Source organism: Micrasema longulum, unplaced genomic scaffold, assembly GCF_059751315.1.
Source record: "Micrasema longulum isolate JH-2025_06_02 unplaced genomic scaffold, ASM5975131v1 h1tg000571l, whole genome shotgun sequence".
Lineage (NCBI taxonomy): Eukaryota > Metazoa > Arthropoda > Insecta > Trichoptera > Brachycentridae > Micrasema > Micrasema longulum.
The window spans coordinates 557,360-584,857 of record NW_028277767.1 but is presented as its reverse complement, the minus strand read 5'-3'; the positions used below and the strand labels follow the sequence as shown (position 1 = coordinate 584,857).

At 33.4% G+C, this 27,498-nt stretch overlaps 1 protein-coding gene and 1 long non-coding RNA gene across 2 annotated transcripts; one reads left to right on the top strand and one right to left on the bottom strand.

The window, feature by feature from the left end:
* mop (tyrosine-protein phosphatase non-receptor type protein myopic) lies at nucleotides 1-25,224 on the bottom strand. Its single transcript, XM_088228231.1, has 20 exons — nucleotides 24,998-25,224; nucleotides 24,706-24,908; nucleotides 23,965-24,287; nucleotides 23,360-23,820; nucleotides 22,907-23,097; nucleotides 22,336-22,480; nucleotides 22,024-22,258; nucleotides 18,511-18,710; nucleotides 17,184-17,316; nucleotides 16,510-16,686; nucleotides 16,300-16,437; nucleotides 15,665-15,748; nucleotides 9,072-10,883; nucleotides 8,499-8,923; nucleotides 8,278-8,424; nucleotides 8,071-8,199; nucleotides 7,809-7,990; nucleotides 4,489-4,670; nucleotides 2,644-2,766; nucleotides 1-2,086 (listed from the first exon to the last, which is right to left on the bottom strand). Exons 1-20 carry the CDS (start codon nucleotides 25,082-25,084, stop codon nucleotides 1,863-1,865), a joined length of 5,601 nt encoding a protein of 1,866 aa, XP_088084357.1. The 5' UTR covers nucleotides 25,085-25,224; the 3' UTR covers nucleotides 1-1,862.
* LOC148280527 (uncharacterized) lies at nucleotides 13,721-15,825 on the top strand. The gene is made up of 2 exons (XR_015822573.1): nucleotides 13,721-13,841; nucleotides 15,600-15,825. It is a non-coding gene; the product is annotated as an uncharacterized LOC148280527 (long non-coding RNA).
* Nucleotides 25,225-27,498: the final 2,274 nt, after the last annotated feature.

Genomic DNA, 27,498 nt, shown 5'->3' with positions numbered 1-27,498 from the left:
TTTTTGTGTTTCGGTTTAGATAAATTGTGAGGACAGAGAATTTTGATAAATAGGTGTGCGCATTTTTTAAAAAACAAAACAATATAGGGACACGCCAATTGTAAATATTTATAATGTGTAAAAAAAGAGCTCTGCGCTGGGTTGGACATGAAGAGGGAATGGACAACGAAAGAACAGCTAAAAATATTTACAATGCAAATGTTCATGGATCCAGAAATAGAGGAAGACCGTGAAAGACGTGGCATGACCAAATCCAACAAATACTTGAGAAGGACATGGTAAAAGTCGGAATAATCAGCGCACGTGCATGAGAAGATCTATGAATGTAGAGGAAGCGAGATCTGAGTGCAAAGATAGAGTGATGTGGCGTTCTATCATCTCTGCCTACCCTCACGGAGAAGCAGCGTGATAGCTTGTTGTTGTAGTTGCTATTGTAAAAAAAACCTTTCTCTAGTGCCATAATGCAGAGAGAAAATACGTGAATACGTTTGTATGAAGAAAAGTGTTTTCTCTTAAGATTAAACATAATTAAGTAAACTTACAAAAATTCACAAAAAAATCTTTAATAAAAACCGTTCGGATAAACGTAAAAAAGATGTTGTAACTTTTCATTGGTAAGTGTAAGTAGGTACTTGTTTATGATTGAATTCCAAATATGAAAGTAATAGATATTCAAATATTTAATTTAAGTAGGTACCCAAGTACTGGTTTGTGTTTGAATTCCAAAACATAAAATAATTCATTATTTTCAAATAAAGAATTCTTTTAGCAAATATCAAACTCTGCTCAGGGATGCATTTTAGTCAGGAATGTGATTTTCAAAAATGTATTGAATGTTAGTTGATATTATTTTAGTATAACCAAAAAGCCAGTAAAAAGAAATAAATGGGTAGAAATTATAAGGAATTCAATTAAATAATCTGACAAGGATCCGTAAAAAAACTAATGTTTTTTGTAAACATTCCAAAAACAGCTTTTTTTAAACACAAAAAAATAACCTCCATTCATTTTTGTATCCGCATGCTCGGCGAATGCAACCCTGGTGATGAATAAAAATAACATTTACGCTCCTAACTTTTTTTGTACTTAACAAATTGAAGATTTTATGAGCTATAAATAAACCTTCTCACGGCAAAGATGTACATTTATCTGAAAACCGCATGTTAATCGGTCCGGTAGTTATTCAGTCCATCGAGGACAACCATTCAAACATTGCCTTTTATATTTATAGATTATAGCATCGCCTTTATTTTTTATTTCCTGATAACGATCCGGATATTTAGCAATCCAGATGACTGGAGTTCGGATAAACGGAGTTCTAATGTATATGCAGTCCCCCGGAATGTAGCCCTGGTATAAATAAACCAACTCGGTAATTGTGGGTACGTTTTCGTGTCACTACTTTTTAAAATATTTTGCTCCATAGGGTGCGCATTTGTGTATTAATAGGTCGATGTAGGCGACATTTGAAAATTATTGGTAAAATGTATTTTGAATATTTATTTTATGGACAGTTGAATCGAATGATTGAATGTGTTCTAGATTTTAATTAAAGCAGTCACACAATCAGAATGGTCCATTTGCACAGGAAATTATAATTCCACCGACATACAATGTGCAAAATTAACTGGTAAAATGACTTGTTATTAGTTAGTAGACACATTACTTTTTTATGGTTTATATTTTGAATTAAGTAAAAAATTAACACATATTATTACGAATTGTAGTACAGAAATAATCCAGGGCAATTTTACTGCAACAAAGGGAATAAATAAATAGGATAACAACAATTATAATTTAAAGCGGTTAGTAATAAGTGTTGAATAGTACGGTTTGATTTTTTGTTACAAAATAATATAAATCTATTCCTTGCGTTTCTTGAGACTCCAAAGAGGATCCAAGTAGCTCAGTGGATCCTTCATATCTCCACTTTTAAGGCCGGCCACCTGTTTCATCTCCTCGAAACTCTCCTTACTAAACTTGGTTAAGTCTGCCGAGTGCTGGCGGGAATGTGTCGGTAGGAGGGGAGGAGGAACACTAGCTCCGCTCGGAACAGACACAGCTTCACCATTAAACATTACGGTTCCTGAAATTTTTTAATTCAAAACTCATACTAGGCCTCAAAATACCTGCAATATGTTCCAACTTAACAGTAAATCATTTATATTAACACCTCGGTTGCAATTAACATTATTATTCCCTTATCCGGACCTCATGGTGCATTCATATTTACACCAATCAAAACATATCTCAATATTTTTTTGTTATATGAAAGTAAGATGATCAGCCTCCCGATGTACATCTGGTCATCATCATCATCATCATCCGGCCGGGAAAATGTAAGAAATTTATTGTAATATAATTAAAAGTACACTATATTTTGAGTAATAATAAGAGCTATAGACAGGGTCAACGTTCAAGGCACACAAAAGGAATCTGGTAATGTGTTTAGATGTCACAACACACTAACACATTCCTTTCGTGTACCTTGAATGTAGACCCCGTCTATAGATAAAAATGAATGTTTTTATCATATTCATATTGTGTATGTATTTTTAAAGTAATATTTCAAAAAAGGGGATAAATCAAATTATTTCAATTAAATCAATTAACAGTAAAATGTATATTCCATAATTTTCTTACCAGAGCATAAAACTCCTTGTACATAAAACAGAACAGTTCTATAAATATCAACAAGATATTTTGTATCCTCCAGTACATTAGTTCTGGTACCACAAAGATAAAGGAATCCAGAATCTAACATATCTGAAAAAGTAAAAACAAATCAAGTTTATTTCTGTGGAAAGATTCTCGACATTTACTCTGTGATTGCACTGTAGGTCTCAAACAAATGAGAATTGCAAAGCTGTTTTAATATATGTAGATACCTTTTTTGAGATTTTTTGTAGTCATGGTGTTGGTATCTAGACTTAACAGGAAACACAGTCTGAATTGGTGTATTTCTATCGTTCTTGTTTTCTTCATTGTTTTGTTTTTCTTTTGATAAATTGTTTAGTACGGGAATTAGGACCATCCAAAAACCCATAAAAGTGCCCAATTTTATCTGCTTACTATTTTTGAAAAAGGCATAAGGTACCGACGGAAAATTTTATTCTGATATACCTAATCCTTTTTTAAAAAATCAGCCAAATCGGTTCAGTTTTGGGATGCCAAAAAATGGAACAGCAAAAAATCATGCATTGAGGGGAGATCCTTAAGCCTACCATCCACCCGCCGCTGTTATAGAGTCCTGGGGGACTCTCTGTCAGCTGCGCATAGAGAAAAGTTATTATAAATATTCCTAAGAAATACAAACTCTATGCAGATTAAGGAGGGGGGAGGAGGACGTATAGACAGAGGCCATCACGTCGTCCCCACCCCTCAGGATCCCCTCAATGCTTCTGTTTTTTTTTTATTCAAAAAATATGTATGTACACGAACAATTTACATAAATAAACGTATACAAAAACAATTTCTTAAAACTATAGTAACATAACAAACGTAACTTACACAACAAACGTAAGTAAAAACACGGGTATTTACAATAAGAGAACGGCTTTGAATAAAGAAGCACTCCCTGGGTGGTCAGAGGCAGAGGATCCGAATACCACCCCTGTAAGGGGAGGAAAAAACAAAAGAATGTGTGCATTCCGCTCGGAAGGAAGCACAGTCCCAACTGAATGAACATCCTACAGGAACAGTTGCCTGTCCCACCTAGGCGTCCGCGCATTTGAGGAGCTCCCAACGCGATACCTAAGTCCGGAAAAAATCATGCAGTTGTCTTTTTCGCACAGTATCGAGGAGGCATTGCGAGAAAGTGACAGAAAAAAATGTTCAAATACCTATTCATCAAAATTGTCAGCCACCGCATAATATCCTCTTAATCAACAACAATCAACTATGACTACAAAAAATCTTAAAAAGGCAAAAGTATCTGCATTATATTAAGTCTAGTTAGTAACTCTAATTGATTTTGATTTTGATGATTTTAAAAACTTAATAAATACAGAGAATAATTAGGCGAAGAGCATGCGTGGAGTAGATAAACTTAATAAGTTTTTATTAACAATGTTTTGGGTATATCCAAATGCTTGCAGACTGGCTGGATTTTCTCCCTAGGGAGTTGTTCATATTTAAATTTATTGCAACAGAGAGGAAAAACATTTTTGAGAAGGGAATATGAGAGTCTAGGCATTTACAGGGCTTATGATCTGTCATTGGCTGGTTTAAGTGGCCACTTTATTAACTTAAAGTTGGCAGAATTTAAGTAAGTAGGATAGTTATTTACATATATTTATTTCAAAACCAAAGGGGACTGGAGTGTCGTAAACATATAGTATAAAAAACATTTTTACATTGATTTCTTCAGAATTTTTTATCTAAATTCATATCATTTCAGTATAGAAGTTCGACCCAACAACACTGTTTTGTAAATGGTAGACCACTTGGAAACCTGCGCTTTTTTCTTTCAGATGTAAATATATTTACCTCTGAGATCAGCATATCCAGCCCTCACTTGACACATGACCATCGTTAAAAGGACTATCAGAGCACTTCGACCGGCTCCAGTACTACAGTGCACCAATGTGTTAGGTAAAACATCTGGCATATTCTCATCTCTTGTTTGCAGAATTTTATCAACTAACAACACTAAAGGAGCGCTCACAATTCTATAAATAAATAATAAAAACATACAATTTTACTAAAGTGAATATTCTAAAAAAAGCTACGCAATAAAACATAGTTATATTATGTCATTTACACACACACCCTTGTTTGCAGGGCAAATATTGTGGGCACCTGTACTAAAACCTAGGTTGTGCGGTCCTACCTTTATAACTGACACAGAGCAGTGTAAATTCATAGGCAACATAGACCTATTTTTTTCTTGCATACGATTCTATACGGAATTTTTAAACACTCACTGGAGACAGAGATAGAGGAGGTCAAAGTTTTTGACAAAAATAAGTCTTGTGCGGACCGTCCGCATTCTAGAGGAATCACATGTCAAATTTACACACCGTCCGTATTTTACTAAAAATGAGTATGTATTTACACAACGTCTCCATTTTATCTATAATTTTCGCTTTACAATTTACACTTGATCTTGATCAGGGGTACACAAATTTGAACTGCTTGCGATATATCTCAATATTGTTAGACTCCGATCGATCGACCCTGAGAGGCTGCAAGTATGTGTGATGCAGGATTGCCGTCTAGGTAGGGTATATCGTGGCATAGATATTAGTTTTCCGCACAATAAGCATTTTTAGTCAAGGTAAGTGTAGGTCTGCTCTAAAATGTCAATGAAAAACCCCATAATTATTCTAAATTGCGAGTTTATTGGTTCTTACAAAACAATTTCAATTTCAATGTATTTATTTATTTTATATACATTTATGTACATTACAAAATATTTCAATGCATACATAACACGAAAAAATTAATAATAAAATTTAAATTTACAAAGATGGTAAAATAAAAATACTAAGCAATTATAGAGAAAGAATGCTATCCTCTTTGAATTTTTTTTCACTAATATGAAAGATGTCAATATCCGAAGAGATACGGTTGAGTAAAGATATTGCTCTTCCTACTGTGAGTTCTTATAGTGTCTAAACTTAATTAAAGAGTGACTTTGGATGTTGAAGTGTGGCACTGAATGTCCTCAGCATACTTTTTATAAGATGGTACATAATTACCAAGTGCTGATTGCAAGCATGATGACATATGTTCGATATGTTGATTGCGATATTTTTACTTAATTATCTTTATTTCAGAAAATGCAGACTCACACAAGTAAGTTGACCCAAACATTGCCATCAGCTAAAGGGCGATTTGACTTAGATTCGGCTATTTATCTTCAGATATTAAATACCAGAATTTTGTATCAGATGCTGTGGCTATCCTATATCTGATATAATCTGCACTAACTAATTTTCAACAGAACATGAGTCCATATTAAACTGATTTGCAGGTACAAGAGGGTGGTGTTTAAATGCATTGTGATGTCTGTCAAAAATGCCAAATCAATCGGCCATTTTCCGTTTTTCAGCATCTGAGTGTCATAACTTCTTTCGTCCAGAAAAGCTGTTATTTCAGGCAATAATTCTTAAAACCTTTCTAGGAATTTTTCACGACTCAACCACCTGACGTCCGTGTGAAGAACTAAATCAGTGTGTTTAGCTGACTTACTATCTTCCAACTGCAATTTAAAGAGCTATCGTTGCAAGCTACTTGCACGGATGGAATTCACAATATAAGGGTCCATAAGGAATATTATAGACTGCCAGATAGTGTGACTTAACGAACCAAAGTGAGTAAATTGTTGTTTGCAATAGATGCGGGCAAGCTAGCAGGAAATAAAAATTGATAAAATGGAATTTGACAGAAATGTTGGAGAATCGGTGGAACTTGAGGAAGCAGAAGGCACAGAAAGAATGGAAGAAATTTTACATTTAGATGAAGGTAATAGAACCTCGAAGATCATGAAAAAACAATCAGAAATAATAACAAGCAAAAGCGTAATACCAAATTCCAATGAAGAAGACAATTCAGTAGAAAAAATTGTTAAACAAACAGGTTTAAAAAAACACAGAAAGCAAAAAGGAAATTTAAAAAGTTGTTTGGACGGTTCAAGAAAAAGACGCAATGAATAGACGAATGGCAGTTTTTTGGATACAAAAAAAAATGCCTAACAGAGTGGAATGTGAGGAGTGTCTCAATGGTGAAGAAGCCTTATGTAGAAGACGTTGGATGGATTTAAAGAACTATGTTTATATATATAACATTTAGAAAAATGTGAAATCAGCTTTAAAAAATTAGTAGAGGTAGATTAGGTAGGTAGGTATGTAGGTAGGTGGGCCTGTGAAAATTAGTTGTCCGAATTTTTTGCTAATAGGGACAAGGGCTTCTATGAGAGGGGCATTATGAAGTTGGATTCTCGTTGGCAACAAGTTATCAATCAGAATGGCGCATATTTGACTTAAATTGGATGATTGTAACACTTTTTATAAAGCATTGCAATAAAGCAAAAAATACGAAATTACTTTTTCCCCAACCTAATATAATATACATAATTAAAATAAATATTTTTAAATTCTTGTGAAATATTTCTTATTCATTATTTTTGCCATATTTCTAGATATTACGTATTACAAGTATATCTTACATACAGGTGCCCACAATACTTGACCTGCGAACAAGGGTGTGTTTTGGGATACATTAGTCACAAGTGCACAGAGGTCTTTTAAAAGGTCTCTAAAAATTTTGTAAAAAATGTTGAAAAATTTAGGCTGCGGCGTTGTCGGATCTCATGCAAATGTAAAGGCTTTTTTTAAGCCCGCATTTCAGAATATTCTAACTAATTTGCACACACTTCAAAGTAGTGGCGCCATGTGGTGGTGACACACATGAACTATATTTTGGCGGGTGTTATTTTTTTTTTAAAGTACTCAATATGAGTGCCGCAAATAAAATTTGCCCAGATTTTACCAGTCGACCAATCAGAGCAAGAGAATTCTATACATATCTTTGATGTGCTGCCAAAATATTATGCGGACATCCCCACAATCAGGTGCGACCGCACAATAAGGATATTCATCGAGTTTAAGTCCTCACATTATATGGCCTGCAAACACACCCACACACACACACACACACCCACATGTGTGTTTCAATTCTCAATAGTTTAAACACGGGGTAGTAATAAAAACAGCATCGATACTATAAATGTATTCCTGCATCAATCTTATAATTAATTTAAAATTCAGTATAGCGTATTTTATATACAATAGGAAATTACTTACCTAGCTGGGAAAACATTAATTTGATAATGAGTGATCCTGTGTTGAATACTTTTATACTGGATTACTAACTTTCTTTCTGTCCAATTTACATTGCAATTAATGTCAATAAGAGTAACACTAAGATCCGAAGAAAGATCAAGTTGCTGATTTTTTGCAATAGGACCATAAAATTTTCCCTGCAGCTGTAAAAAAAAAAAAAAAAAACTAAATATGATATTACAATTTGTAGTTAGAAATATGATAAATAATATTTCAAACTCACCTCTATTTCAGTTTGAAGGCACACAATAATAGCGACTTTTTGTTGATAAACCATTTGCCAGAAATAAATATAATTCTCCTCAATTGGCAAATCGGAAACAATCATCGGAATGCATGATGAAGAAATTTTCTGAAATAAAATACATATTATAAATTAAGGTGAAGATATAAAATATCCCAAAACTACACAGAAAAGAAAACTACCAACCTTCACGTGGGATGCGTTCACATAGCTCTCATCAGAATCTACTTTTAGTAGTACTCTAGTATCGTCATAGGGTAAAACATCTGGAGATGCATTTTTACCCAAATTTTCTTTGGCAATCTTAGTTGATCTGTTAATATTTTCTTTTGCCTGTAAATATTTTTTTGGTCAAATAATATTAATCAACTGTTTAAAAGAAATTCGAAAGTTAATGACAAACAAACCTGCCCATCTTGAATTTTCTTCCATTTAGAATCCAGCATAGTAATCCCAGAATGAGTTTTCTTTGTGAACCCGTCAACAAATAACTGAAGACTTTTCGCCTCTTGAGTAAACTTATTGAGCAAACTTGGGTCAGAAAATAAATCTTTTTTAGGCGGTAAATCTGAATTTTTGATATACATATGAGAGATATCTTCTTCGGGAGTTTTGCTGATATTTGTTTTATCATCGAGAGATGGAACTTTTCGAATAACATGTTCTGATATAGGTGGCACTTTTATTTCTGGCATTAAAGGTTTTTGTTCAACAGTAAAATCTAAACCTGAGAGTAAGTCAATAGTAGAAGGTTCAGTTGGCTTCTGGGGCGGTTCTATTGGTGTTTCCACCATTTCTTCTTTTGGAGTTATCGGTTTATAACCACCATTTCCTAAAAAACAAAAAGTTTACAACAAATTCAGTACATTTATTTTTTAATTTTCTTTTTGCAATTCATCCTATGAAGGATGATTTTTGCTCATCATAAAATAAACGGCAATCAAGTACATGCATATCTATCAAATAACAAAAGCTCTCACCTTGAACTGAATTAGTGGTGGTTGTCTTAGTATCGTTGGAATTAACATAAGTTAAAGATGTTTGACTGCTATAATTTTTGTATGGATCACTCGGAGAAACAACATCTAACTGATTTTTCTGCTGATCTACGGGAGTACTAGGGGTAGAATATCCAACACTTTGATGTCCATAAGGGAGAGAATAATATTGAGAGTTTTGTCCAGGATAAATATTCGCACTTTGATTGGCAGTAGATGGATCAAAAGTCCCCGACGGCGTCTGCGTAGTTCCATATGTACCAGCATTTGTATACAAATTATCAATCTGACTTACATTAGAATTGTAATTGCCATATTGCATTTCTGTAGAATTGGGATATCCATAACTATAATAATTAGAACCGGTAGTAGGATTGTATGTATATCCTGAGTAGCTACCTGAAAGATTACCAGCTACTATTTGATCAGATTGCGTAAATTGTTGAGCAGAAATGTTAGGGACTACAGATGCGTTTGTATCAGAAATTAATGAGATCTGGGGATTTTCTGTGTACATATTTGTAGCATTATACTGAGAGTTATAAAATTGTGATGGAGAGGACTCTACTTTGATTCCAGAGGATGTAAATTGTTGAACATGGGATTGGATTGGTGGGCCATCAGATGCTTCTTGTTTTACTTCGGGGTAAGCTGAAACCTCATTGGAAAGAGGTTGTGAACAACCAGATTGAGCGGATGTTGAATAACCAACATTTTCTTGATTTGAGTAGACATATGGTGAAGAATTAAGGTTTTCGTTTGGTACAGGTGCAATATTCTGGGAAATAAGGTTATTGTTTGAAAGTTGACCAGTTTGAGGAGCTGAATACATGTTTGAGTATTGCGGTGGTTGATAATAAGTTTGGAGACTAGCTTCTTGAGTAGCCTGTAGTTGGCCATCTGCATTAGAAGGAATTGGAACCTCCATTGGATTTACATGTGGCAGTTGGGGACTATTGGAATAACCATACTGTGTAGACATAGCTGGCTGAGAACTTTTTTCAGAAAAACAAGTATTCTCAGAGGGTTGTGAAGAAGTATTATTTCCGTATTGCAGAATTGCATGATCGGTGGAATACGTGACTCCGGGATAAGCAACATTTTGTGCTGTAGATTCTGACTGGTGTTGAGTAGGTATAGCACTAACTGTCGATGTATATGAAACTTCTGGATTAATATTTTGTTGAGAGTAAGAAATATTCATATTTTGCATCTGATTTGAAAGATCACATCCATAAGCATTACCAAATTTATTTCTATCCAATTGAGATGTCTCAGAATTCAACATTGTATTATAATTTTCATAATTTTGATTCATGTACTGATTATTGGCTGTTGTATTTTGTGTCATGTAGGATTGGTTTTTGTCTGGAGCCGAATAACCAGTATTACCATACATTGGTGCACTACCAGTTACAGCGGGATATGTAGCAGTACCTTGGGCGTACTGAGAATATGGCGCAAATTGAGATTGCTGATACGGCAAAGTTTCACCGTGAGAAATGTGTCGCTTCATATCCGAAGAATGAGCAGTTTTCATGGAATTATTAACATCATTATTGGTGGATACATTGAACTGCTGATAATAATGCATTCCATGGTCAGATTTTCCATACGAGCTTTCATTATTTCCATAAGGATACTGCATTTGTTCAGGATAAGAATGTGGAGCATATTGTCCAGTTCCCTGTGGCATGTATTGGTATCCCTTATATCCATCAATATCTGGTTGATATAACTGCCGGTTGGTCTGAGAAGTGTCTGGATAAGCACAGTATTGATTATCATTTGTCCCTGAAATAAAAATTGTGAAAACCATTACTATAATCACCCTTACCCAAAAATATTTTGGTGGGTTCGACAAACATACCTTGCATTAAATCCACATTGTTTATTGCAATTTAAATGCGTACATTGAAGGGGCGAATTTTCCTAACAACCAATTGTTTGCAGCTTACCATATTTTTTTGACATCGAAAGTAATGTTTTATGTAACATTATTATTGGGTAAAATTACATCACAAGCCATCGTTTGCATTTCTTGCGTTAATAAATTTACATCATATTTAGTTCAAAACTTTATCCCATACAGCGAGCCAGTGCAACTCTATCAGCCGATTACCAGAGCTTACGCAGCTAAAGATAAAACATGAATTCTATTACATCTTCAACACCCAAATTTTAGGTTAATGTAAGAAAAATTACAATTACGATTACTGTTGAATCTTGCAGCTTTCATAAATACAATTAAGTCTTTCAACACTTCTTCATAAGGGCTAATATTCTTTAAAATAAAACTGTTTGACTGAAGACCGTGTAAGGGAGGTAGCATTATACGCACCAGTTATATGTGAGAAAGAGATAACAAATATGTTATGCCTTAACAAGAAAGTTAGATTAGAATAATTAATAATAATTTATTAGTAACTGTTCGGTGGTTTTTTTCAATTTTGGTACAAATTTCGCGCGACCCGTCTCATGCCCAATTCAATCATTAGTGATAAAAATCGAATGGCACGAGCCAATCAATATGTTTAGGTCCTCAGTAACTTCTCTAACGGTGATTTGCACTTCATAAATGTTTTATGTCTGTTGTTGATGTGCTCGGGAGTCCGGCACGCTCTTCGTCGTTCACATCTTCTCGGCCTTTTGAGAACATTTTGTACCACCGATAAACATTGCTTCGGTCCAAGATAGCTTCACCATATGCAACAGTCAACATTCGGAATGCGTCCGCACGTTTTTTATACAAAATTTGATACAGATTCTTTGATCCATTTTTTGGAATAGGCAAAAATCGAAGACGAGCCAAAACACGTGCAAGCAAAGCAGCTGTTAAAAATTAACTGAGCATTAAAAATGGCCGGACTTGTCTGCATAAGTTAGAAACATGAGTGCCAACATAACGCCACAAAAAATTTAATACCTATAGTGAATATGTAAAGAATTATATGAAGTATAATTTACATCGTTTCGTAAATATTAAAGAGAAATAAAAATTGATGAAAGAATGATTCTAAAAACGTAATTAATGTTTCGTTTAGTACTGGGTGAGGAATACTTTAAAAAAAAATTGTTTTTATGATTATTCGCTATAGTGTTTTTAAAGTAATTGTGTTTTATTTCAAGACGAGTTACAATAGCCGCAAGTAAGAAAAGATATATTGGTACGCTAATAAATAATACAATTTTATAAAAACTTTTTTGACGGCTGTGTTAGTACATGAAATAGCCGTGCGGATAAATCGTTCGCATCGTAGTAACTAGGGTTGAGGTTTGAGTCCCCGCGGGTTCAAGTTTTTTGCAATTACGTTTTTTTCTTAACACGTAAAGCCCGATGGTCCAAAAAATAACACAAGTGGCGATGTGGAGACTTACAGACCCAGTTTAAAAAGTCGTTTTTTTGGCCTGTTCTGTGTTTTTTTTATTTAAAAAAAATATTGAAATGTACATTAAGGCATTGAGATGACATGTCATAAGTTTTTTTGTGAGATTTCTCACGTTTTTTCTAATTATAATGAAAAATATTGAAGCGACGCAAAAAAAAACCTCGTACTGCATACGGTGTGTACTGCTCGACGCGCGCCCGTCCCCCACCACCCCGCTCATTGGACAGCAAGTAGTAAGTATGTATTAGATATCGCGTTCAGTCGTGATACTTCAGTAATTATAAACATTTTTTTATTGAATGCTGTGAATAATTTGTATTTTTATTGTTTTAATGTTATCTAAATAGATCATGGATCGGGATTAGTATTTCATCTTTGGATGAGTTACATGAAACCGATACATTGGAAAAGAATGGTCTTTATTTAGAGTTTATGTTTTCGTTGATAATAGTATGTCTATAAACGGATTATTACTTAATCCTTTAGCATACTGTGTTTTCTTAGTATCGTCTGTGAATATTTTCTTCTTAATTTTTATTATTTAATGATTTTACAAAATTAAAATAAATATCACAAAAACTTTTCGTCAAAATTTGCAAATTAATAATTGTAACACTAATATTTTCTTATTGATAAAATTAATGCGTTTTAAGCGAGATTCAAAACCAGAATCTTTATGTATACACGACGCAAAAATCTTTGCCATTTCATCACGGAAGCCATCAAAGGGATGTTCTATTACGTGTTTTGCTTGTGTGGAAGATTTAAATACCCACAAAAATCTGACTAGTAAGCAGTGGCTTAAGGTTTTTATTTATGCAATTTTGTTTGTATAAATGTAAGTTATTTCTACACTGTTACATGAAAATCAAATATATTTTTTTTTAGGTATGGTAGAATTGACTCTGCACTATTAAGCCATTTTACTATACTGTCCATTATTATTATTGTTATATTGTCGTTTATTTTTCGTATATTGATATATTGTGAATAATTATTGTTATATTGTCCTTTAAACTCAGGAGTTAAAAATAGCACATGCTAAAGGTTGACAATATCTACTAATCCTTATCGTGTTTTATCTTTGTCCGCGGTGGCAACGGTGGATGTGATAAAGATAAGAAATACGACTGACGTGCGTTGTAAAATTTGCAGGGACAATCGAACAAATATTTTTTTTTTCCATTTTTTCGTATTTTCTCTCTGATGCTTTGCTCCGAAAATTTTCATTTATGTCTCGAATTGAAGCTAATTTTTTTTTAAAGATCAGGTCTAATGAGAATTACGTATTAAATTTATTTCTCGCGTAATTGTTATTTTTCGTATTCATAGGGTCTGAGAATCCTATCTCCGGTGGGTATGAGTGAGTGCATTTTTTGTTAATCAAATGTTTGTGTTCAATTAGAAAATATTTTAACCAAAACTATTAGACGCTAGCGCTATTTGTTATGGATTATTAATCAACTATAAAACAGACAAATTTTATTTGATGTGGCATACTACCGCTATGGACATTTTGTCAGAATTTTTGCAACTTACCAATCTAAAAACTCAACGCTCGCTACTGGTACATAAAAGTCACAATATGAAATTATTACATATATGAAAATACATATTATTAGGTCAATGCCAAAATTGTAAATAAGCAGTTTTGAGATACCCTGAAAGTTACCTTTAAAGAAAACATAAACACAAAAACAAAATAATTAATTCATAATTATTGTACGAGGGTTGCTACTTAAGTTTTGAGATAGACAAGTAAAAACAAATATTTATAATCGAAAATGGCTTTATTGTTTTTCAAAATATTCTCCTTGAAGATCAAACATTTGCATGCGTTTGAACCAATTTTCAAAGCACTTTTTCTAGTCGAATTGAGGTACCTCCAAAACATGTGATTTTAACATATCAACTGCTTCTTCAGGCGTCGAAAAATGTTGACCTCGCAATTTATTTTTGATATGTGGGAATAAGAAAAAAACATTGGGTGCCAAATTAGGACTGTACAGCGGATGGATGGACGGTCGGATCAATTTGATGTTTTGAATGCTCAAAAATTCACTTGTTTAAGCTGATGTGTGACAGCTTGCATTGTCATGGTGGAGAATGATTCGTCTTCCGGAATAGGTTTCCCTTATTTTTCCGAACACTTCTGGCAAACAAATGGTGGTGTACCATTCAGAATTGACCATTCTACGTTGCTCTAATGGAACGGTGGCAACATGTCCAGTTATTCCGAAAAAACAGGCGACCATTTGCTTCGAAGTGCTTTTGTTGGATTTGGCTCGTCTTGAAAGACCCATACAGTCGATTGTTGTTTAATTTCGGGTTCATATGCATAGATCCATGATTCGTCGCCTATCACGATCTTATAGATGTCTTTTGAAGCACCGAATGAATTTTTAAACATTTGTTTGCACCAATCGACACGAGCTTTTTTTTGAGCGATTGTCAAATTATGCAGTATCCAAGGCGAACAAATCTTTTTGAAGACCAAATGTTCATGGAATATTGAATGTATACAAGTGGAACTAATGCCCAAGCATGCATCAATCTCATAGTATGTCACATCTTGAAGATCTTGCAATATCAGTTAACGCAAAGCATTGATTTTTTCTGGCACAACAGCCAATTTAGACGACCATCACGAAATTCGTCCTGTAACGAAGTGTGACCACCATTGAATTCAGAAAACTAGCGAAACACGGTGGCTCAAGATAGTGTTTCAACACCAAAAGTCGCAGCGAGTTGATCAACACACTGTTGTTGATTTAATCAACGTCGAAAGTCATAGAAAATCATCGCATGAAAATGTTCACGATTTAGTTCCATTTATTTAACAAAATTAATTTTTCAAGTATCTGAAACAACACAAATATCACTCGTATGACAAAACGTTCCAAGTACATTCACCATTAAAAACGGTAAACTTTACGATGACAATGTCAGATTTGACATATTTACACTGGTGTTGCCATATCTCAAAACTTAAACTTAAGTAGCAACCGTCGTATAATAAGATGAAATAACTATATAACGATGTAAGTTAAGTACAACTAAAATAGATTTATAATGTAGTTTTTAACTTAACCTTAATATCTCAAAATGCTTTTTTTTATAGGCTTGTCATGCAGTGACTAATGGTACATGTGAAACATAATTCTAAAATATATGTAATAAAAATACCTTCTGAACCAACTGGTGCTGGTCTAATATAAGGAGGATACATCTGGTTTACATATGCAGAATCCGTTGGGTTCATTTCAGGAGCTGGTTAAAACAATATCATAGATAACACAAACACATAATTACAATATACCGAAAAACATTTTTTATTTTTTAAATTGGTGCATCACTATTCAAATCACTACAAAAATGAACAAGATGCGCAGCAATTGGTGTACCAATGCAGTACCCTATGCACCATTCGGTGCAAAAAGGGAATGATGATTATCATTATTGGTAGAATGTAGGAAATCACCGATACAAGAGATTTGTAAGAATTCTAATGAAAATCTGTGTATTAGAATCTTAGGAGAATTACGAAGGATTTGAATGTTAGTGGGGAGAGGATGGTGTTTATTATAAATTTAAGAAAAAAGGAGGAAGGGGAATCTGCTATTATTTGTAAAACAGAAGAGAAACGTGTGGTTGAGATTCTCATCACCTAGAAGGCACTCCCACATTGGGGTGTCAAATATTTTTAACGTTACTAGGAAGGATCTCATACAACATAATAAATCATAAAACCATGTATGCAGGTAAATTTAAAACATCAAATAAATTAAATAGATTAAGTAATGATAGATGGTTGTAGGTACCTGGCTGATAAGAGGATGAAGTTCTGTTTTTCATATACGGCAAAAAATCTTTAAGTTTTGGCCCACTTGATACAGAATCCTTGGGATATGATGAAACTGCCGTATTTATTTCTGATTGAGAAGATTTCATTGCAGCAACTAGAAAAAAATGTCATCAAAAAACTTTATATGAAAAAAACACATATTTTAGATTTCCTGTAAAATAAGTACCTTGTTTGGATGTATTATTTGCCAAAAGCTGTGACCTTTCCTCTTCTTGAACTTTACATGTGCTCTTCACACGAGTCAATAATTTCGAAACATTGGAAGAGAGTTTGCGGTAGAATTCAAGACCTTTCAGAGATTTACCAAGCAAATCTTCATATGTATCATAAGATGTTATAAGTGCTGAAATATAATGATAAACAAAAAACTATAGGTGTTATAATACATACCACTATGTGATATTTAAGTCATTTAAGTCAACATGGTGTTAAGTTATTGTATTGATGGCTTAATAAAGATATAGCATAAGGATTCTTCTCTCTGATAATCAAAATAATTATGTTTTGAATAACTGATAGGTTGTGACGTCAAAGCAATAATAATTATTGAAAATATTAAACAAATTCAATGTTCTATACATTTAAAATAAAAAAATCCTGTTTTAAAATTTTGGTTAGTACCAACAATTTTCTTTAAACTGTATTAAACAGACAGTAGCTGACGTACATTTTCAATGGCATATTTAAAAAAAAAAATATTTGGATGTCGCTTTTGATTATATTTAAATGCTGTCTAGTTTATCTATCATCCAAAAACTTCAAAAATAATATTGTTATAATGATACCAAAAACCCACAGCAAGATTACCGAAATTGTTGTATTTAATTTGATTATATTTACCTGTTAAAGTAGTTTCCCTCTTTCTCATTACATCAGATATTAATTTTCTTGTTGTTGCATATTTAGCATAAGCATCTGTCAATGCTTTTAAAATATTCTCTTGGGCCAGTATATTTTGTTCAATTAAACCCACCTAAAAGCAAGTACATATTATTCAATATTTTTCGCATACATACATAATTGTAAAGAAGTTGAAGATAGCGTAATAAATTTAATTCATTTTTATGCGGTGCTCACATACATCTGCGAGCGCCTATGACAGCAATGATACGCAGTGCTCACGGTAGCCAGGATTCAAACCTCAATTTCTCACGACAGAATATTCAAATCAGAATAATTTTTGGCTTAAAACATGGCTAAATCTTCATACTATTGACATCTGTCTCTAAAATCTCGAAGGAACGTATTTCTTTTTAGTAAAATGAATAAATGTAAACAAAATAATTGTTTAAACTTATAAATAAAATATGTCAATTTTAGCAGCGCAGTGGCGAAGACATGAAATATTTTGAATGCGGGGAATGGGTTAAAAGAAAATAAAGAGCAACAGTAGCAGTATTAGAACTACATTACTAAATATAAATTTGTTTATATTTAGTAATGTAGTTTTAATACAAAAAAGGACACATACAACACATTTTAAATTATTATCTTTCTTTATTATCTTTGGATTGTTATTTTATCATAACATGTCAGTATTATTAATTTTAAGTTACTATTTTTTTCCTTGTTAATTATTACTTAATACGAGCACAGCCTAAAACGCCATAATTAGTTAGCAAATAAGTCAAATTTAAATAAATTTAAAATTAATAAATAAAAACTATAAAAAGGCGCACACTCTTACTCTAAGTCTTTATATAATTCTAGATGTTTATATAAACAATATTGTTTTTCTCATCTACCAGCACAAACCAAAAAGAAAATTTGGAATAAATATTACTATTAATATTTCAAGATTACAACTGTTTTTTTTAAATGTATTTTGAATACAGATAAGACATATTTGATTATTTTTTAAGAAGTTTTCATCATTAAAACACATATGTTTCAGACGTATGTATATTAATTTTCTGCACCACAAAAGGTTAAAAATCTTAATAACACAATAGAACACCCAGGGTTAGAGAAAAATCACATTTTATGATAATAATATCACCAGGAATCAAACCCGGAACCTCCGGAAATGAGGGAAGCACCTTAAAAATTATACCACGGCTGCAACCCTTTATATGGTATAGAGTATCCTTTAAAGTCCCTTATTTTATCATTTAAACCAATTCCTACTGCGCTGCTCTCAAATTATATCATGTCAAAGAAAATTTACCTGTTTACTATGTTTCTCTATTTCCTGTTTGAAAATTTCATCCAAAGATTCTCCAGTTCGGGTAACAAGTTGCGATGTGATGTCGTCGGAGTTTACGGATTCTCTAAGCATGGCAACAAGCATATTTCTCTGGGCTTGCATTTCATGCACTTTGGCCACGAGGGACCGCATCTCTGCGATTGCTGAGTTATCAACACTATCTGTAAAGTATTATTAAGTATTAATGTTTCAGCCCTTTTACTTCACAAAGATCAACGAAGGAAGAAATGCAGATGTTCAAACATAGGCAGAGTAGTAGTTCCAGTGGCTTAGTGAATCACTGAAATCAGCCAATGACGGTTCTTCTTACGGAAGCCCTGTAAATGCCTAGACTTCTATATTCACATCTCAAAGAGGTATTCCATTTCTATTGAAGCTATCAGAGTTAATAATGTTTTACTAACATTTCAGAAAAAAAAAAACACATGCATTGTCACTGTCAATCCATTAAACTTTAGAATAACTAAGAGTTTTTACTGAATTATGTCAGGTGAAAACATTTCTTTAAAGGAATAACCCGCTAAGCCTGTATTTTGAGGCTTATCAGCGGGTGGGATAGAGGGGATATGGACGGAGGTAATGAAAAATACACCACAACACCCAGACCAATTGAGAAAAAATCTTTCTTGGATTTTTTCTTGCAACTGGCAGGAATCCAACCCGCGACGCCAGTGTCACAGTTGGCCGTCTAACCAACTGCGCCACGGCACCTGTGGTACACATTAATTTCGTACACACCATAATCCGGGTATGTATGAAATAATTGTGTTAATCTAAATACTTAGCAGTACCTACGTTTCATTTTGTATGGGTGGTAAGAGTTTATTAAAAACACAAAAATGATTTTCTTACATTTTTTCAAAAAACAGGTATTTAATTATTATATGAATTTGCACATACATACAAACATACATGCGACCACTATTAAAATTGTTCCAAAGTCAATATTATGTCAAATGAAACTAAAATCATTATTTTAAAAATGCTCAATATTAATCGTCATCATTCCCTTTACACATCTAATGGTGCATAAGGCACTGCATTGGTTCATCAATCGCATCGTATCTTGACCATTTTTGTTACATGAAGGTAAGATGATCGGTCTTACTCTACAGGTGCCAGTCTAGGGACAGAAATATTCTACTGTAAAAACATATTTTTAAATCAATATTTCATGTCAGAATTAACTCCTAAGCAAAATATTCTTGCCAAATATCATTGTTATGAACATTTGTTCTAATTAGAGATGAAAATAATCTAATGAAATTACTAATTGAGTTATTAACGATGACATTCTTAAACATCGTATCTGCATAAAGTGGTTGCACAATTTTTTAAATTTTCGGCTGCTAATAAACCAGCATTTTGCAGTATATATCGAAAAACATCACAAAAATAGTCTGTTTGGCAGACTTTTTAAATATAAATTGCTTACTGATAAATCAAACCCGGGAATGCTTCAAACATACCAGCTAATGCTACGCATTTATCTCCGGAAATACCATTAAAATACTGATTAAAAACGTGGTTCTTGACTGCAATATTTCATGTTCTTGGACTGGTACCTGAAGCGTAAGACAAATCACCTTACCTATTTGACAGAACAGATAATCGATATACACTGCATTTAGTGTACCTATGCAGCGCCCTATGCACCATTAGGTGCGGACGGATGGTGATAATGAAATTTTCCTACATATGCAGCGTGTATGTTTACCATACCACAGGGTTTACCCTGTCACATCCGAAACCACGATGATCGGTATGAGCACAAAGACATATTAGCATGTTAAAAATAATAATTTAGAAGCTTCAGGCCTATCTTTCGCAGGACAACCAAACTCCGGATATGAATTAAAATTTCATAAATAGTGTAAATTGTAAATGTGTAATATTGGAAAACGTCACTAGTGTAAAATATTTGGGTTTAAAAATAGATAAATTCATGAGATGGAACCTACAAACTGAAGGAATTAAAACATATGATTAATTTTTTCATACCTTTAAGAAATATACTAATGATAATAGAACTAAAACAATTGCATTAAGGATTGGTAAATTCAATACTGATGTATGGTCTGATTGGCTGGGGAAACTGCACTATAACAACTATGTCTTCAGCAGCTATAGCTCAAAAATCAGTGATAAGAGTTATATTTTTAAAAACCATACCGATATCCAAGTAATTCACTCTTCAAAAGTATTTCAAAATGCTGGATATCCGTCAACAGTATATATGTATAGAGGTCAGTAGCAGTCACGCATCTCAACAGGGAAAAATACGCAACGATTTGCCATAATCAAAATACTACACACTCCAATAAGGATCTGATTCTACAGAGAGGAGTTAATACTTTTTTGGCTCAAAGGCAGCAATACTATATAGGCCCAAGGATATAATATAACCTTATCCCAGATTCATGGAAGTGTGGTGGGATTGCCAGGCTGAAGAAGGTGTTGGCTGCATTTTTAATCTATATTGGTCGGGGGAGTCAGAGTAATTGTTGTTCAAGGTCGAAGGATTTAAGTTGATTTCTAGTTTTACTGGTAAAGACTTAGGATTTAGGTATTAGTGGTATATTTATTATTTACATTTAAATCTGGAAGTAGGGCAAACATAAATGTGTGCTCTAGTAATAATACTGTATATACGTGTATCTCATTTATAAATAATTTTATAAGTACTATGTGTTAAAGTTATGTTTAAAAAACTTTCAAAATGGATAAAAATTTCTTATTTACGTAAATAATATTTATGACAAAAATAACTTCAAAAAATATATTGCCTACTGCCTTAGAACGGGGAAGCTATCCCTAGTTACGCAGTTTAGATGACTGACCGGCAAAAACAAATATGTATGTTTACTTTTACTACTCCTTTAACTTATTGTATAAATAATTCAATGTAAATTGCAGTAATAAATATGTAACAATTAAATAAATTAAAAAAAGTGTTAAAAAAAACATTAAAAAAAAAAAAATTTTTGAAATTGATTGGTTGCTAATTTCTGCAGGGGAGAAAACAAGAGTACGGAAAGGGTTGCTAGCTCTGCACTCTACAGAAGTGAGCAACCATTTGTTTTTTAAATTTTGAAACGCTTCTAAATAAAAAAAAATTAATATGTCATCTTGATCATACCGATCATTGTGGTTTTGAATGTGACGAGGTTTGCCATAAACGCTGTATCTAAAATGTTTAAAAAATTCAGCCTTCCTTAAAATTTTGAACCTGCCCGGATTACAAACACTGGCTATGGCCCTGGTCAACCGTTTCGGGAATTGAACCCGAGACCTCTTGCTTAGGAAATTTTTCTTGCATAGGAAAACACGCCGACCATTACACTATGAGGCAGGTGGTATGTAATGTAATAGCTTTTTTTTTATTAGTATTTGTATTTTTTTACATATGTGTATTTTTAATTATGAATATTAATAAAGTGTGTTATTCAATTGAGGAAAGCTAACAGGGCATACCTTTGATTGAATTTAAAGAAGGAACATGTGCATCTATTTCTTTGAGTGGTAACATCAAAACCTTGAGGTTAGCAAGATGAAGTGTCATCGCTTTGTGTAATGTTTGATTGCTCTCATTAGCTTTATTATGAGCATCTAAATATTTATTAGCTTCCCTGGAGAGCTCTGTACTGACTATAGATGGTGGCCTTGAGCCCATAACCTGCTGGTATTCCTTTTCACTCCCTTCCTCTTCCTAAAAATATTTTACATAAATTAAATAACATCCTTAAAACAAGAAGGAACTGTCTGCAGTCGTGTTAAATAACTCACTTGAATGATTTTTCTTGTATCAGCTAACATGTTTTCAACTTCTGTGTGAATATCAGCCAAATTGTTCATTGTATCGACCAATGTCTGAATAGCATCAGTTTTGACACTCAATGAAGCGCATCGATCAACTAAATCTTGAGGAAGCCTGAAACAGGATTGAAATAAAGACCGAACACATATTGTCATGATCGTAAAACAACGACGCATGTGAATTTCTTCAACTTTGCATAAAAGCATTTAAATAATTTTTTTGACACTTTATGTCACAACTTGATAAGTACAAAAGCATATCATTTGATACTTGGGTTAATTATATTGTGTTTATTTTTTTCAAATCTGGAATACAAAGCCTTTATATAACCTTTTCAAGATTAAATATAAAAGAGAAGTCAGAAGAAGAAGAAGAAAGTCAATGTTGGATTTTTCGCACATTCGTTGTTGTTCTACGATCACGACGATATATATATAGTAACCATCGAGAAGGGTAAGCGATTATGACTCAATACATAAAACGTTTAAGCGCAAATTTAATATTGACCTTTTTTTATCAGATATTTTAACATCAACTTACCTTTCAGGACGATTAAACGCTTCCAGCTGATCCAACTGCAATGAAGACATAAAATCAGTCAGTTGAGTATCTTTAAGATCAACTGCCCCGATAATTCTTCTGAGCAGTTTAGCTTTTTCTTCAGAGTACATGGAAGAAGCTTCATGCGCACCCATTGGAACAAGACGTCCAAATATATCAGGACCTGATACCTACGAGAAAATTATGGCAGGAGTTTAATTAAATGGGTCAGGTTGTGGTCCCGTAGCTAGTGTTGGGGGCTCACGGATCAGAGGTCCGAGGTTCGAACCCCACTCTACCCTAACTTGATTTTAATTTTCTAATAGTAAGTTATTAACAACTCGTTGAAAATGGCCACCAAAATTGAAATATTTGGGTAAATTATAAGAACTAGGAAAAAAAAACTCACAATTTTGAATATTTTTGTAAAATCAAAATATATTTTTTACTTGCCTCGGGATCATTGAAGTTAACAGGAATACCTTTTGCCAATGATGCTGGTTTCGGCTCAGTAAGCAAATCTTTATCGGGCACCTCTTCGTGATAGATGAATTCATTTTCATTTTTTGCAGCCTTGCGTTTGCCTTCCACTACATCATTAGTAAATATGAGGGTTTCATTAATAGCCTCTATTTGAGGCATACCTTTACATAGTTTCTTTGCCTCTGATAACTTGTCGCAGGCTGCTTGATAGAACGCAACACGTTCACCCATTTTTTGTTGTTCTTCTGACTGCATTCCTTGAAATAGGTAAACTACACAACCGATGTAAGTAACTTTGAAAGTTAGATATTTAATCCAGGTGTTACACATCTTGGAGCTCACATTTTCTTGAAAATTGTCCGCAGTCTGAGAAGACTCTAGAGCGGAAAGGGCGCATTTATAATAATTCAAGACTTGCATTCCAATTGCACCTGAAACACAAAACTTAAAATGAAACACACAAAAAACAAGATGGTTATTCAATAAATAGTAGCATAATTAACATCATCGATAACAATACGAAATGTTAAAAATCAATATGCACCATTGCAATACAATAATCTGAATATACGAACCAACGATAGATGGTTTCCTATTATCTTGCATACTCTTTTCTAAAATACACTCTTGGGCTTGCGCTAAACAAATATCCTGGAAGAGCTTCATTACTTCGGGACTTAAGTCAATTCCAGAAGGCTGGGGATAATGTTCTCTGAGGTGTTGGAATGCCCAAACAGCACTTTGGAAGTGAGTACAAGCAGCTTTCATACTTTCTGGAGTAGTGCGAGACTCCGCGGCCCCGAGTTTACAATGCAGAGCACCGATGTTGTAAAGGACACAGACAATTTCAAAACGTACGTCTGCTAAGGTACACACAATATTGGCAAATAGATCTTTCCTAAAATAAAAATACATGATTTTATCAACAAAATATATAATTTCGGAGATGCAATACATTTTATATTCATTTCAAACAAAACAAATAGTGAAGAAAACTGAATAAGATTCAAATCCCATATACAATACTTTGAGCTTTCATAGAAATTCAAATGACATTGATATGTTATCAATGAAATATCTACCTATTCAGATACTTACATTTAAACATTTTGTGTTTTAATTTTAAAATAGTAATAAAAACTTTTTATTTTTTTAATTAGTTCAAAGAGACGAGGCATATTTAGTTAATATATAGCATGTACAGATGAGTAATAATTAAATTGCAAGTACATAAAAAAACTTATTGATCACTTTCATACAGTCTACAATTCAACATCAAGTAAATGGATGTGAGCCAAAAAAATGTGTTCATTCACCATGAAAATGTAACTGCTGCAGGTTGGCCTTTTGTCATTGGGAAGCGACTTTGTAGAGATTTAAGTTGACAAAAATATCTCTTAAGAGCGGCACAACCAGTTAAGTCCAGAGCAGGTCTGACTGCTGCGGATCTCAGTCCTTCCAATTGGTGTATTTCATTGTTATAAGATTCCGGATCCTCGCGATAAAAATCCGCTATGTACTATAAAAATAAAATTATAGGTCATATTATTCATCGATTTATTTTAATTGGATAATCTCAAAACAATCAATATTGTTGTTTTTCCATACCTGTTTCAATTTTGAGCCAAATGTTGCATTTTCATGGCTAGCTTTGAGATCAAAGCTAATCATAGGCAGTCTAGGGACTGCCTCCATTGTTTCGAATGAAATTGATAAGTATTATTCGCGTTATTTGTTATTTACCTATTTATCACTCAGCACTGACTTTGACATCTATACTATTTCCACCACAGACTACAGATTATATAGATGATATATGGAATTGTAGACATATAATGATATAATATGACATAGACCACAGATTACAGCGTGATATGTCATGGGCATAGACACATCGGTAAAGAATTTCATATTTATTCTTTCGATGTTCCTAGCTATGACATTACTTTATGCCGTATCTTATACCCTTCACCCTTAGACTGCTAAACAACGATATATCGTTGTTGTTAATCCCTATCATAAAGTTCTAACTAGACTGATGCTGACGTCATAATCCCCAAAAGGGTAAATGAATTCGGGAACTGCTTGTTGCACTTAACCGTCAGTGGTATAAAACATTTTCAAAACATAAAAATTACTTATTCGACGGGTTATTATTTAGTTTCGTACCTATTTCAGCCTTACGGAAAATTTAATACAAAAAATGTTTTCTTACGCGCGGTAAAAATTTGAGCATTAAATTGTGTACAGCAAAGTTTCTTGAAAATTAATAAAAAATAATATATATAATATTTTAATAAAAACGAACTACTTTGAACGATATCACTTGTTCATATGAATCATCCTAGGTATATTTTATTCAAATTTTGTTTAGCATGCATGGAAGTGGTAGGTTTGATAATAAGGGCACTTTGCCCCACAATCAACAAAAAAACCATCATAATACTGTCGTTTCAATAATAACTATTAAAACAATGCGCCTTGAGATTGCTGTGCGAGATCATTTTTGTTTGTTTTTATTTTCGATTAAGAAAGGGTTTACAACCACTGTACGAGAATGTGTTGCGGGCGGCAAGAGTTGTCTATCTTGCTCACTCCACTGGGCTTGAATTAGATATTTATGAAATGGAAGATTTTTCTTGGAATTGCTTTTAATTTTTAAAACAGTAGTGTGTTTGGAAAACAACGTATTCGATAAAATATTTTTAAAATGTATTAATAATAAGATTTCTAATTAGATTCTTAAAAAACTGCGTAGCAGCGTAAGGGTTAGTATGATACTCTGCTATTTTGCGGGTGATGAAAAATTATGATCAGCTTTAAAACTTCGAACATTTTATACGGAGGAATTGTATATCGACACATAAAAAGTTCAATCGTGACAGCTACCTGTGAAGCACAGGGATCACGGGTCATTTTTCTTAAGAAATTCGCTCACTAACTCTGCATACCTAACCGCAGCCTAATGTGTTACGGTAAATCAATAACAAAAAAGTTAACCCGGTACTCGGCCGACGGAGCTAATCTCGCTACCTGAAAGCTGACCGCCGACCCTAACCATCCGTGTTGACAAAAGCGAAGGGATAATCTCGTCAACCTCGATAATAGAAACCGACGTACGTCACAAGTCCAAGGGCCGGTGATAAGTTATATTAAGTACCACTAGCACCATCTAACGATAACTATTGTAAATAATTATCATTTTGTGGGAGAAAGGTGGGACTCCTAGATAAATTTATAAAAAACAGAAAGAGCTTCGCCGGCTATCTCACAGAGAGCACTAATTAAAAAAAATGTTTATGTATAAATAAATTATCTAAATGAGTTAATTATCTTTCTTTTAATTATGTTTTAATTGACTTTAACACAACATTCATCTTCAGAAATATATAATAATCGTCCATGCTCATAATTTACTTCATCCGTCCATATACACCCTCCGTATCAAAAATTCGACCTGACCTTATTTTTTACAATTCGTTATGTTGTAATTATAAGAACTCTTAATTAAGTATTTAGGTTAATCAGTATCATAGTTAACATTTCCAATGTCTAAATATTACCAATAAAAATGTATGTAAAGATATTCAAATGTATATAAAGATATTCCCATGTAAATTAAACCCGTTGTTCTTGTTAGTATAGTAGTATTCTAATTCTTGTAAGTTCGGTATAATAAATAAAATAAAAATAGTTTTTAAAAATAAAGGAAAAAAGAAGGAGAAGATATTGTGAAGAATACTTAATATTATGTGGGTATTTCATTCTCCAAATCAAATTATTCAAATTCCATATTTTAATCTGGCAAAAGAAAAGGATAGCCTGGAGCTTGCGACCAAAAGGGAGAGAGATACAACCCCCCCCACCACAAGGCACCCATCAAAATAGTATATAAGCAGTATAAGGGAGTTATTTGGTCTCTTGCATCCCTTGCAATTACGCTGTCCCCACTGAAACGTGAAGGCTCTCTCACTGAGACGTGGGTACTCTGGACCTTGTCACCAACAGAGACGTGGAGGGTATATTCCTCCCCCTGAGGAACTAGCTGCCAGCTATCTACAACTGAAGCAGCCTTCAAGCACCCGATTCCACCAGCCAGCCTGCCACCT

Excerpts from the sequence above, each read along its gene's own strand:
- mop (XM_088228231.1), bottom strand. The coding sequence starts at position 25,084 with ATGGAGGCAGTCCCTAGACTGCCTATGATTAGCTTTGATCTCAAAGCT. Across the intron at positions 16,438-16,509 it reads AAATAATACATCCAAACAAG|TTGCTGCAATGAAATCTTCT; the intron begins GTACTTATTTTA and ends ATTTTTTTCTAG. Across the intron at positions 8,924-9,071 it reads CACCACTAATTCAGTTCAAG|GAAATGGTGGTTATAAACCG; the intron begins GTGAGAGCTTTT and ends TTTGTTTTTTAG.